This window comes from Podarcis liolepis (genome assembly GCF_965112155.1).
Source record: "Podarcis liolepis genome assembly, chromosome: 7".
In the NCBI taxonomy this organism is placed as follows: Eukaryota; Metazoa; Chordata; class Lepidosauria; order Squamata; family Lacertidae; genus Podarcis; species Podarcis liolepis.
The window spans coordinates 77,119,407-77,133,472 of NC_139561.1; the positions used below are offsets into that span (position 1 = coordinate 77,119,407).

A 14,066-nucleotide genomic window follows, 5' to 3' on the forward strand; every position below is an offset into this window, starting at 1 on the left:
TCCTCTTACGGGTGAGTAAATGAAGGAGGAGGAGGGAGAGAGAGATCACAAACCTTTACCAAGTTTCCACGTGCTTGAACTCCAGCGAGCCACACCTCCCCACCCTACAGGAACCCAAGAAGCTGCCTTCTACCGAGTCAAGCCGTTGCTCCACCTAGCTCAGCGTTGCCCACACGGATCGGCAACGGCTCTCCAAGCTTGCAGGAGGCAGGGGACCCCCCCAGACCCACTGGGCGATGCCCGGGGGGGGGGGCACTAAAGGCGGCACCTTCTGCGCGCAAGGCAGGCGCGTTTTCGCTGCGCTACAGCCCTTCGGCGTTCAGGTTCCCTCCCTCCCGCCTTCCCTCCGCCGTTGTTCCCTCCCCGGGGAGCCCCCGCCCTGCCCTGCCCTGTGACGAAGCACCAGAGACCGGCCCGCCGGCTACTTGCCCAGTTCCTCCGGCGCTCTCTGGGGCTGCCTCCACTCTCCACCGTCTTCCTTGCCCGGATCGCTGCCTCCGGCTCCGCGCGCTTGGAGAACTTCGCCGCGCGCTCTTTCTCCTTCTGGCTTCCTTCCTTCCATTTATTTTTATTATTTTTTTGAAACCCACGCTCTTCACTTTCTCTTTCTTCTCCGGACCTTCCAGCTCGCCTTCCTTCTCGTTCTTGCTTTCCCCACGCGTCGCTCGTGCTTTGGTTTCTTTTTCTTTTTTGTTTCTTCCACCCTCTTCCTTTCCCGGTCACCCCGGAGCGCCAGCAGGTGCCACCGCCCCATAATACCCCTGCCGCCCCCCCTCTTTCGCCCTGGCTGCCTGCTGGCTGCTCAAGAGGCAGGGATGGGGGGCTGCCCAGGGGGTCTTCAGCCCCTGCCTCCCAACCTCGGCGGCCAAGCGCTCCTCCGTCCCTGGCAGCGCGCAAGAGATGCAGAGCAAGGAAGACCCGGCGGAGACCACGGTGCTGCCCATCCCTGGAGAGCCCGGCGACAACCTGCGGCGCCTCCGAGGCAGGAAAGTTTTGCTGGGGGAAGAGAAGAAGCTGGCGGGGTGGGCGCTGGGCACAGCCCTGCTCGGCATCTTCCTGATGATTTTGCACACCGAACTGGCTTGGTTTGGACGCTGTCAGGTAAGTCACCTTTACGCTCGACTCTTAACAGCCCTCAACAACCAAATGTTCTCTGTGCGGATGTTTTGGACTGATGAGGATTGTGGTCCAAAACATCTGAAAGGCGCCAGGGTTAGCAAAGGTGTTTTAATAGCAGGTGTTTGCCCCAGATCCGTTTCCATTTGGGGGACTTTTTAAAGCTTTCTCTCATGCAGAGAAGATACAGAAGGAGTGCAATTTGGGGTTAGGAAGGTTCTTCTCTTAAAATCGGTCAGCTGGGGGAGATCCATGGTCTTTGCTCTCTCTATACATCAGGGATGGTTCTCTGTGGTGTCCCAAGAGATGTTATGGGACTCCAGTCAAGCATGGCTAATGGTCAGGGAGGGTGGGAACTCTCTATCCCTGATGAGACACCCAAGAGCCTGCTGCTGCTGCTTTTCCACCCGACAAAGAATTCTGTGGAATTCAAAAGCTGGCACGCACTCTCATCAACCACAAGTCCCTCCGTTGACATGCACAACCTATAATTGGAGAGTCATTGTGGTGCACTGACTGCTTGGTCTTGGATGGGCTGGGTGGGAAGTCTTTTTAAAAACCCAACTCTGCAATAAAGTTCACTGAGTGACTTTGGTCTTAAGTAGCCTGCGAAGGAATTGAGTCCTTTGGGAGAAGGGCAAGATTGAAAACGTGACGTTTCCTTGTCCATACCCTTTTGCATCTGCACCAAACACTCAAAAGGAAATGGAGGCAATTTGCCATTTCCTAAACCAAAGTTTAGGACGTTGTGAGCTGGGAATGGATCCTTCTATATTTTCTTTTTCTGTTGCCCAGTGCAATATCGCATTGCAACAAAACAATAGCCTCAGAACAATAAACATGTGTGGCTTTCAATCCTGACCCTGCCTGCTCCTCAAGAGCGCTCTGCCACCCCCCACCCTTGGTGATAAAAGTGGGAGTTAATTAACATACAGGTGAAACTAGTCCTATGAAATTAACCTGTGGGACTCATTGCCACTCAGTGTTGTGACGGCCACCAGCACACACACGGTGGCTTCAAGAATTGCTTCAGTTGAAATCCTGCACACATCTGTCCCCCTGAACTCCAGCTCCCATCATCTCAGACAACTGGCAGTGCTGGCTGGGGTTTGTGTGATGTATATTGTGGTCCAACAACACCTAGAAGCCCCCCAGGTTCTCTATCCCCTTCCTTAAGACCTACTCAAAGTAGGTGCCTGCCTGAATTCTGCCTCGGAGGTGGCTGTACCACGAGGGAAGGTGAGGCAGCGGCCTCTGGTGGTTGAGGGAGCGGAAAGCAGGTGGACTCAATCTGCAGGGCATCATTCACAGAGAAGTTTTTGTAAAAAACACCTCGATTTCTTAGAAGTCTTTTTGCAGGAGCCCCGTTGAAGTGAATGAGAGCTGAGGGGCAGAGTAGAGATGATGCGGGGAAATTATTAACAGCATCTTGATTATTTTATTTTTTTAAAAATGCTAATAACAGCTAAAGGTATTAATCAGGAGTGTGTGTGTGTGTGTGTGTGTGTGTATGTGCTTAACCCTTTCATTCCATGCCAGTTTCCCAAATAAATCAACCTTCCAGCTGCCATTTAGCCCAGTTGTTTTGCTAGTACCACTGTGCTTCCTCCCATGGGGCAAGTAGAAGATTGGTGCAGAATTTAACCAGAAAAACAGTGAAATAGCCCATCTCTCAGTCCTCCCCCTCATAAGTCCTGCAGCTTTTCTTAACATTTAAGAGAGAGAGAGAGAGAGAGAGAGAGAGAGAGAGAGAGAGAGAGAGAGAGATCCTGTTTAGGGATTTCCTGCATCACTTCTGGATTGGTCCTGGAATGAACAGCCGCTCATTCCGATGCAGTTTATGCAAAAGAACATCCCAGCAGCTTCCTTCCTTCTCCTGTTTAATTTGTGTGTCTCAGCCGGGAAGGGAATGCACTTGGACTTTCCTGCCTCAAAAGCACAAGTGGGTTCCCGTTTGTGGCTAACCTGTGATATCTGACGCTATGCACTCGATATGTGAGGACACTTCTGAGTCCTCCAAACTATGGCTGTTTTGGGGATGGGGTTCTATGGGTGTGACTTACAGCAGGCTGTGTGTTACAGCCATAGAAAAGCCAGAGGCTTCTGAGCGCCCAAAACACACCTCTTCACTCCTACGAGCAAGAGGCATTGTTCCAGTTCGAGGATGCATTCCAGCCAAGCGAAAGAGCACAGAACAGGCCCAGCGAGGACAATGGCTTGGAGAGGTGGCCTGTCCAGAGGGCAGAATCCTGAGGGCTGGATTGATAAGCTTGGAATGCCACTTTTGACTTCATGGGAGGAGGTGAACTGGAGGTTCCCCACTCCAGAAGCAGAAAGAAAAAACACCCTTGGGAAAAGAAGACCCTCCGTATTCACTGATTTGTGCACCTCTGTGTTGGAGGAGGAAAGAGTCCACTGTTTGTGTCCCCAGACAAGTCCATGTGTGTCTGCAGTAACTTTTTATTTTTTAAAAAAGACACCTCTACATCTTACCAGAAGACAAAACAGTGATGGTGCTTTAAAACCGGGAAATGTAGTGGAAGGGAGAGCCAGTGTGGTGTAGTGGTTAGAGTGTTGAACTAGGACCGGGAGACCAGGGTTCAAATCACAGAGTCATAGAATTGTAGGGTTGGAAGGGATCATGAGGGACATCTAGTTCAACCCCCTGCAATGCAGGAATATTTTGCCCCATGTGGGTCTCGAACCCATAACCCTGAGGTCAAGAGCCTCATGCTCCACTGACTGAGCTATCCCAGTGATGCCCACCAGATTACCTTGGGCCAGTCCCAGCCTCTCAGGCTAGCCTACCTCACAGAGTTGTTGCGAGGATGGAATGGGGAGCAAGAGAACCTTGAGCAACTTGGAGTTATAAATAAAAATGGGGACTTTTTATTTATTTTCACGTTTATATCCCACCTTTTCTTCAGGGAGCTCAAGTTGGTGTTGACACTTGTCTCCCTCCCCACAACAACCCTGTGAGGGAGTTACAGGTAGGTAGCCATTTGGTTCGCCATAGTCAAAACAAAATAAAGAAATTCCTTCCAGCAGCACCTTAGAGACCAATTAAGTTTGTTACTGGTATGAGCTTTCGTATCTGAAGAAGTGTGCATGCACACGAAAGCTCATACCAATAGCAAACTTAGTTGGTCTCCTGTGAGGTAGGTTAGGCCCCAAGGTCTCCCAGTGGGATTCCTGGCTAAGCAGGGATTTCAACCCTGGTCTCCCAGATCCTAGATCTGACACTCTCATCACTACGCCACATTGGCTCAGACTGGCTACACCACAACCAAGAGAACAGTTTCGCCTTGAGTAAGTTGTGCTGGTGGATCTAGGTGTGGAGCTTGCAAACCGTCCTCCTCACACTGCGTAGCACAGCTCTCTGGTCTGAGTCATCTTGGCTCTGACTACATCAAGCACTTCCCTTGCCCTGCAGGCAGCTCTTAACTATAGATTTCCCCCCCTTGATAACAAAAGGGCTGTAAGCTTTCTTCACAAGTGAGGCTTACGCTGGTGTTTGTATTACCCCACATTTGTAATGCAAATGAAAAGTCTACATGGCTAGAGCCGCCTCATCTGCTTGTCTGCTTCAGGAAGCCAAAGGCAGCCAGACAGCGATGGCTGATGATAATAGGCCGCTGACTTTAAGCGCTCAGTTAATGCAGTTTTGGAAGTTCTGTGCGTGCTGGAAAACAAGACTTCTGAAATAAGAAAGAGATTGTGAAACTGGAAGAAAACGATGCGGTGTGTCTTTGCAGGACATTACGGTCAAGGTAAAGGGACCCCTGATCGTTAGGTCCAGTCGCGGACGACTCTGGGGTTGCGGCGCTCATCTCGCTTTATTGGCCAAGGGAGCAGGTGTACAGCTTCCAGGTCATGTGGCCAGCATGACTAAGCCGCTTTTGGAGAACCAGAGCAGTGCACGGAAACGCTGTTTACCTTCCCACCGAAGTGGTACCTATTTATCTACTTGCACTTTTTGGTGTGCTTTCGAACTGCTAGGTTGGCAGGAGCAGGGACTGAGCAATGGGAGCTCACCCTGTCATGGGGATTCGAACTGCCGACCTTCTGATCGGCAAGCCCTAGGCTCTGTGGTTTAGACCACAGCGCCACCCCTGCCCCATTTGCAGGGCACTCATTTGCAGCGAGATGAGCGCCGCAACCCCAGAGTCGTCCGTGACACACTGCATCGTTTTCTTCCAGTTTCACAATCTCTTATTTCAGAAGTCTTGTTTTCCAGCATGCACAGAACTTCCTAAACTGCATTAACTGAGCGCTTAAAGCAATGCTTTTACTGGAATATTCCAACATGGTGCTTGCCAGCTGATTTGGAGACGAGAGCTGTGGTCCAAGGCAGCTGGGGGTATCAAGGTTGCCAAAGGCCGGAATAATGTTGTTGTTGGCATCATGGGCGTAGCCAAGGGGGGTGGCGCGGGGGGTGGACAGCTGTCCCCCCAATCAATAAAAATCAGTACAAATCTGAGGTTCTCCCCACCCCAAAACAAAAGCCTGCTCCCCTAACAAAAATCCTGGCTATGTCCATGGTTGGCACCCATCTTTCTCAAAAGACAATGGAGTGTGTCTCTGGGGGGTGAAGTCAAACTGCTGCGACCCTTCCCACAATACCAGCAGCCAAACATAGAAGCTAATCTCCTCTTAAGGTGCATGGGAAGCTATGTTGCAGCAAGTCAGACCACTGGTATGTCGAGCTCAGTATTATCTACACCTCTTCAGGACTTGAGACAGGAACCTCCCCTGCCCTGCCTGGAGATTCTATGGCCCTTCTACATGCCAAGCATGCTGTGCCATTCTACCTATGGCCTTCCAGCTGTTGACAAGCTCCCACTCTTACTCCACTCCCCAGGCAGTGCAGCCAATGGTCAGGGATGATGGGAGTTGTCGGGGGGTACAGGTCCCCATCCCTGCATTAAAGCTTAGATGTACTGAGCTGCTCCAGCAGAGCAACTGGGAGGCTGAGTTTCAAATAGGAGTACAGGATCAGGCCAATGGCCCACCCAGTCCAGCATCCTATTCCCACAAAAAGCCACAAGCCAGAGCACGCACACCTTTCCCACCTGTGACTCCCGGAGACGGGCATTTAGAGGGCATCCTCCGCTCAACTCTCAAAGCCAAAACAAATGGGAGGAACAGAAACCAAAAAGAATACGAAAAGGTTCTCAAAAGCACTTACAATTAAAAGTTTATCATAGCTCAGCATCTTTCAGAACCAAAGGTCCTTCAACTGGAGACTTTCCGAAGCAGTTTGCACAAAGGCTGCTGACTGTCTGGCGCCATGGGGAAAAACAGGGAACAAGTGGGTTTTGGGTTTCTGCCGTTTTGCATCTGTCTTTTCAGAGTTCCTTTTTGCACAACCTGTTTAGATGGGCCTAGACCGGCCATGCTCTCCCAGTCTTAATCCCACCCCCTTTTGTGTTACTGTAGGGCAGGGCTTCCCAAACTGTCCACAAACCTCATTTTGGTGGTCCAGGGCAAGGCTGTAAAGAAGAACATTTACCCTTTGAAGTCTGCAAAATTCTGCAGAATTCGAACTGGAATGCAATGAAGTGCAATATAAGAAAGGAAGGGGCCAATCAAAATGCAATTAAAAGTCATTATGAGTGCTACAGCAAAACAAAAATCACCAAGAGCCAGTGCGGTGTAGTGGTTAGAGGGTCGGACTACGGCCTGGGAGCCCAGGGTTCAAATCCCATGCTTCTGTGCTGCTAACACAGCAAAAACAACACAGGAGGCAGCAGCTACAAGTTACCAGTCTCTGCAGCCACAGCAGGCGCTGTGATTCACCAAAGGTTTGACTTCACCCCTGGAGTGCACTCCATTGTCTTTCGAGACAGATGGATGTCAAAACAGCAATTCAAAGCACATTCAATACAACTTAAAGCACACAACTTCTCCCAAGGAATTTGGGGGACTCTAGTTCCCCCCTCATATAGCTCCAATGCCCAGCACCCACAACAAACCACAGTTCCCGTGATTCTTGGGGGAAGCTATGTGTTTTAAACAAGCGTTGAATGTGCTTTAATTGTATGGTGCAGATCATTGCTAAGCATGCCAAGTTCTGCCGATCTCCCACTCCGTAAAAATGTCTCCCGTACCTTATCCCAGAGAAGCAGGAAACAGAAAGTCCTCGCTCTGGCTTGTCTCCTCCACCCCCTCCCTTGAGATTTATTGCATTTTGCTGCTGCTGCAGTTAGAGACCTGCAGGGTGGAAGGACGTTGGGGACATCAAGACCACGGGAAAGGGAAGGGAATGTGCTTATTCAGGGGTGGGGTGCAGGACTGAATGGACAAGTCCCAGCATAGCGGGGCAACTGCATGCTGAAGTGAAAGATTTGTATCGGTTGCATAACACAAAAGGTGCTGAGGTTAAACCCGCAATTGATTGTGTGTGTGTGTGTGTGTGTGTGTGTTTGTAAGCTAGCCTAAGTGATCCATAAGATAAAGTAGCTGAGGCAGATTGCTTATCTGACCCTTCTGAGTCATCAGCAGTTGGATTGTCCGTAAACATTCTGTGACATCACCAGTCGCTAGCATTCCATAACTGGTCCTTTCTCCTCAGCTGTTAGAATGCCCGTAAACATTCTGTGACATCACCAAAGCTGAGGCAGTGACAGGGTTTGGAGGTGGCTGGGCAATAGCCTGCAACGATAAAGTGCTTCTTAAACCTCTAAAGTGTTTGAAGGAGACTTCCTGTGGAGCAGTCATTCCCAGAGTGCAAGGTGGGTCTTTGTAGGGTGATTAGCTACTTCCTCCTTGATCCCCTTCCAGAATGTGCCAGGAATTCAATCGCTGAGCTTTCCTTTGTAAATGCCAAACAGTGTTGCCATCTTTTGCAGGGTGTGTGTGTGTGTGTGTGTGCACGCCTGTCGGCCTGAGAGGGTTGCATTGGTAAGAGAGGTATGACAAGCAGAAATTCAACTGGAGCAGTGTGACCTGGAGATGTGGTGACTGGGGAAAAGACCTGCTGAATTTCTGCCTCTTGTGCAAATGTTTTTTTTAAAAGTACAGCAGTTCAGACTAGAGAGGGGGAGGAAGTAGCAACACTAGTGAGAACAATAAATTGAGGGCATGACCTGCTTTTTCCAAAGTTCTTTTTTTACCTCAATTTGTGTGGTGGTGGGGAGAATATTAATTTCATCTACTTACCTACTACTAGGTTGAGGGCAGGAGACCATGTGAATCATTGTGGGGGGAATAAAAAAGCAGGTGTTGTATCTTATAAGGAATGAAGAACCAAACCCTTAACATGCAAGGAAGAACTGACAGGTCAGGGGGGGTGCTGAGTTATTCCCCGCTACCCTGATTCTCCCCTGGAAATCAGCCCTGCAACCACTTAAAATCCACCAGCTGAACTGAGCTCCAAAAGGAGTGTGAGCTCAGTGGGGAGTGGGATGTGTTAAGCACCTCTCCCTCATCAAATGATGGCATTACTGCAATGGGCAAGCCAAAATAAGTTGCTGGGATCAACAGCAATTCATGGTAATGATTCACAACTGTGTGCTTCTGCAAAATCTGCAAGATACCTTAGTATACGTTTAGAGGTAGACCTATATCCCAGTTGTTTAACGACAGCAGCAACAAAAAGACCCCACCCTCCTGGCAGATTAACCGGGAGTAGCTTTTTGCGAGTTTCGTTCAGTCTTTTGTACTCAAAACGAATTCCTGAGTTCATATTTATTTCTGCAAGTAAGTCTGTCATGCCAGATTCTGGTTGGTGGATCTCAGCAGCGGCATGCCTTGGGACCTCAAATTTAAGTGGTATGCTAGGTAACACCAAAATTCAGCGCCCCCTGCCTCTTGCACTCCATTCCAAATAATAGTTGTGGCACCCCCAAGGCTGCGCATCCAGGACAACCAAACTGGTTGCTCTCCCCTAAATCTGCTTCTGATCTCAGGGTTTTGGCAAAACTCCTTCACAAAATCATTGCCGCAAGTTTGAAGCTTGTCCACACCCCCCCCAGCTCTGTAGCACAGATCCTATTGTGACATTTGTGGGGCAATGGCGGAACCCCACAGTCTCTCATGTATGCGGAATATACAGGAAGGACCCTACCAATCAGTGTGGACAATACTGAGCCAGATGGACCAATAGCTTGCCTTCATATAAGGCCGCTTTTCTGATGAATGGCTTGCTGAGAAGGACTGGGGTTCTGCAGAACAGGATTCTATAAAGAGAGTGTGGGAAAGAGCTTGTTGACCTTGAGAAGTCCAGCTTTGTTAAAAAAAAATTAAAAATAAGTATGGCAATCACTCCAAAAGTTCTGGCTTCTACGCAAAGAGGTCTGGCAAATTGCCCAGAGATCAAAAACCTGCTTGGGCTGCTTTGCTTTGTTTTCGAGTCAATGAAGCAAGAAGACCTCTAGACCTACCTTATAGGGGTGATGTGAAAACTTATGAGAGAGTGTTCTAAAATTGCCTGGTTTTCAATTTTTTAAAAACATTGTTATTAGGTCTCAATCAGAAAGAGAGCTACGGATGTGTAGCTGCTGTTGCCATGCTAAACTTGGACGCTGCATGTCCTGCGCTGCGTGCCCAGTGCTGTTCAGATCCAAAAAGTGATGCTGTGCCTTTCCTGGGACAGATTTCACATTGCAGATTAGATACAACAGGAGCAGAGCATCTGCTCTCTTTGTGTTGGGTTTATAGCTTCTCTTCCCCCAATTTTGATGGGAAACCTTGCACAGACCCGGAGAGGACTGAGGAAGCATCTTGTGCCCACACTTCCTTGTGTTTGGGACAGCGTGTGACAGAAAGCTGCCCTTTGTTTCAGAGTCTGAGGATGACTGCACAAGTGCACAAGCCCCGGACCCAGGAGTCCTGGCAAGTAGCCCCCCTGCCCTCTACCTCCCCACCCGCTGGGAAGGGGAAATATTTCCCCTTGCTACAGCTTGAGGTCTCTTTGCTTTTGCCCTGCTATGTGACGGCAGCTCCGCCTCCCAAGGGCACAGAGATCTGGAGCAAGTTTCCCCTGGAAGATGAAGAGCCTTTCCTGAACCTCCGTCTGCAAACAGACCTCGGATCCGTTCTAGGTCCCCTCTGTGACCGCTCCCTGCTTGGGAACATGTCGGAGAAGCTGGCTGGAAGAAACAAGGAGGGGAATGCCAGGCAAAGGGCTCTGTCTGGGCTGCAGAGGAAAGGGGGCTGATTTTTATTTTTTTGGAGGCAGGGGAAATGTTTCAGTAAATGTGCTCCAATTTAAATATTGCACTCGGATTCAAAAAGGAGTACCATGATTAGAGCTGCCTTCTGTGGGCTATAGTGACCTCCCCGTTGCACTCGTCACTCGCTGGTACCGAGACTGAAAATAAATCCGATTCCTGCCAGCTCAGGCATTTTAATATTTGGGCTCCTTCAGAGCCTGTTCTTAAACATCAGGTAAAAAGAAATGCACGTTGGCGTCTTTCAGAGGCAGGGCCATGCAGCCAAATGTGACCCACCAGTCATGTATGGAAGCGGCTGGTGCTTGACTCCTTCCCCATTTTTGCAGCGACAGGCAAGCCAGGGGATCGTTCTTCAATCTCATAAATGCTACCTTTACATGTCTGGTAGCCCTGTGTTCAGCTTGCTGGGTCAAAATTTGCTGACCCATCAGGATTAAGCAGATTTCAGTCTTACTTCTGCTCTGTTTTTAAAGCCTTACTATAACAGATTAGCAAGTGATCCGCCTTGAACTATTTGGCCAGGAAAACCAGTTTCCACTTAAAAAAACCCCTTGAATCTTGCAGAGTTCTTGATTAACTTGATTAACAGCTGAGCTCTTGCAAACAGCTCTGGGTTTTGCTCCAGTAGGTCAGTTCTTGCATAGTTTACAACCCAGGTCTTGCAAGGAACTTTGCTTTGACCTCCCTGCTTGACTCAAACCATGCTTCTGACTGGAGGTTTGTAATCGGGTGGCATCCTCAGAGGCCTGAGTTCAAGTCTTCACTCAGCTACAGGAGCTGGGAGGAAGGCCCATGGCTGGATTGCAGTTGCTTCCCAGCTGATTGACATGTGGTGGTAGGATTCCGGACTGTACCACTTTAGGGGTGTGAGCATGGTTTTCTATGTCCCCTCACAAAGTAATAAATTAGTAAAATGGGGAAAAACTTTAACACAGTCTTCTCCCTGGTGTTCTAGTTTTCTGCATGCAAGGAGTTGTATTTCTGTTGTTGAATGCTGGAATATCTACAAGTGTGACCCAAACACACCTGCAGTCTGAAGTGGTACAATCCGGAATCCTGCCCCCTAGTTCTCTTTAATGTGTTGCAAGGGTGGGAGTTTTCCACTTAACAGAACAAAGGTGGGTGCTTATTTTTCCAACATAAATAGATTTTTTTAAAAAATTGTTTTGCAAACTGGGATCTGAATGGACATGTAGAGGAGCCAAGCAGAGGCATGCAGCTCTGGGATTTACTGAGCAACTTGTCCGTACCTTCACAGTTGACCTTTCTTATCTAGTAAGAAAGGTAATTCTGGCTTAGGCAAAGGAGCAAAAAAACGTTTTCATAGCACTTTAGTGGAAATGGGCTGGAACGAAATCAAAGCAGGAGGCGAAAGATAAAATCGGGAAAGGGACTAATGTTGACTCTTTGGCATGTGGAGCAGTGCAACAGGCAGGTGCTGAGGGGTGTTTTCCCCCATCGGCACCCAAGGGTGACCGTAGGAAATAAGTTTTTGGGAACAGGCAGAGAAAAGGCAACGTCACAAGATGAGGGGGCTGGGAAAGGAGAGCATCAAGGAGAGGAACAAAGACCATAAAAGGTGGCAAGAGTAATGTTTGGTTCACCCGCAGCTATTGCAGGGCCACCGGCATTTCCAAAGAGAAAAACAAGGAGGCGTGAGAATTTGGAACATCTGACCCATCACAGATGTGAACCTGTGATGGTGGACTCTGGTCCTATCAGCCCCAGTCAACATGGGAAATGGTCAGGAGTGATGGGGTTGTAGACCAGCAACATATCAAGTGACACACACACACACCCCCTCGATTTAGTTTCACACTCATAATCACTGCCGGAGCCCCTTCCTGTCTGCACACACTCCACCAAATTGTGGTAATTTGTGTAAACTTTCCCGTGTCAGCTTCTGATGAAGGGTGTGTGAGTCGACTGGCGATAACCATTTCCGAATAATGTTTAACAAAACGTTTTCATCTTACAGTGGATTTTATTGTAATCATCGAAATAACAAGGGCAGCTCAAACGCATTCAGGCTAGGCACAAGTTACTGTTTACTCTGGCCCCAGTACGCTCCCTCTGTTGGGGTTTGAAGCTAAGAACACATGAAGTTTGTCACGATCCGTATGTATCCTGTAGCTTCTTGAGAAACGGTGCGGGTGGGGGGGGAGGGAAACATATCAGGTCATGTGCAACAGGTGAAGACAGGAACACAAGGATGTGACTTGAGATGCAGAGGTGCACAGACAGGACCTCACTGAGTTGCCTCAGTGACATTTAGGCGCACAGAGCAGGAAGTGGCGCTCTGGGATTTTTGCACATGCTCTAGAGTCAGGACAGGTGGTCCTGCAACAAAATGTTGCAGTATGGATTGCTACAGTTTAGGATGCCTGCTGCTCATAGGATGAAGGAAATCAGAGTAGACCTAATTTTTCAACTAGTGCATGCACTTCAGATTACTGGAGCAGGGCTAAGTACACAACATACATTTAAAGCACATCCCCTCCCCTCCTGAGAAGACTCCTGGGAACTGTAGTTTGTTTGTTATAGGTGTTGGGAATTGCAGCTCTGGGAGGGGTAAACTACAGTTTCTGAGATTCTTTGGCAGGTGCATGTGCTTTAAAGGTGTGTTTTGTACACAGTCCCAGTTAACCGTCTTGAAAGAAGATAAAAGAATTGCCTTGCAGGACCAGCACAAAGGTCCGTCTCACCCTCAGCCTTTGGACGTTCGCAGGCTGCATATTAGGCAACATCCCCTTCCCCTGTTTATCTCACGACTGGTAAGAATGGAACCTGCGACAAAGTGCTGCAGCATGGAATGCTTATGTTCAGGATTCTAGCCAGTCAGCCATACTGTTTATCAGGATATTATTCTGTTGGAAGCTTCCCAGAGTGACTGGGGCAACCCAGTTAGAAGGGTAGGGCACAAACAAATTATTATTATTATTATTATTCTCACTGATACAGTGGTACCGCTGATTACGAACTTAATTCGTTCCGGAGGTCCGTTCTTTACCCGAAACCATTCTTAACATGAGGTGCACTTTCACTAATGGCACCTCCTGCTGCTGCCGCACTGCCAGCATGCAGCTTCCACTAGCATCCCGGGGCAAAGTTCGCAACCAGAGCATCTACCTCCGGGTTAGCAGGGCTTGTAACCCGAAGTATTCGTAAGGAGAACAGTATGTAACACGGGGTTCCACAGTATTTGCTTTTTTTATAAGCAGAGTTTTTTGTGCATGGGGTGGGGGGCAAAAAACCCAAAAGTAATGCAAAAGGGGGGGGACTAGTTTTGGAAAAGTTCCCTGGGAAAAGAGATTGAAACCTCTCTTTGAATTGTAGCTCTGGGCAGGGAACAGGGGTCTCCTAACAACTCTTAGCACCCTTAAACTACATTTCCTAGGGTCCTTTGGGGGAAGCCGTGAGTGTTTAAAGTGGTATCATAGGGCTTTAAATGTATGGTATGGCCTAGATCTGGTCTTTACTGAGCATATGTTCTGATTTGTTTGTGGGACAAACAATGAGCATTCATCCTGATTGGCTTTGTGGGGTGTTTATACACCTTCGCTGGTTCACCCCACACTTTTCGGCGCATTTCCCTGGGCACTTTCAGCCTGTTGTTGTTTTTGGGTGGGTCACCCAGTCACGTTCTGGGAAATTAAGCTTACACAATTATAGCTGGTCAGGAGTTCTTGCACAACAGACCTGCTTCTCCTAAAGATGGGTTATTTCTTGATAAAGAACTCATTTACACTTTTGCTTGACCTGTATTTTGATCTT

At 48.7% G+C, this 14,066-nt stretch overlaps 1 protein-coding gene across 1 annotated transcript in view; it reads left to right on the forward strand.

Annotated features, from left to right (window-relative positions):
• The first annotated feature begins 423 nt into the window (after nucleotides 1-423).
• The window catches only part of KCNN4 (potassium calcium-activated channel subfamily N member 4), a 48,671-nt gene continuing 35,028 nt past the window's right edge, over nucleotides 424-14,066 (forward strand). The window contains exon 1 of the mRNA XM_083515407.1: nucleotides 424-1,101. Coding sequence (XP_083371533.1) covers nucleotides 901-1,101 — 201 coding nt within the window. The 5' untranslated portion in view covers nucleotides 424-900. The remainder of the gene's footprint in view (nucleotides 1,102-14,066) is intronic.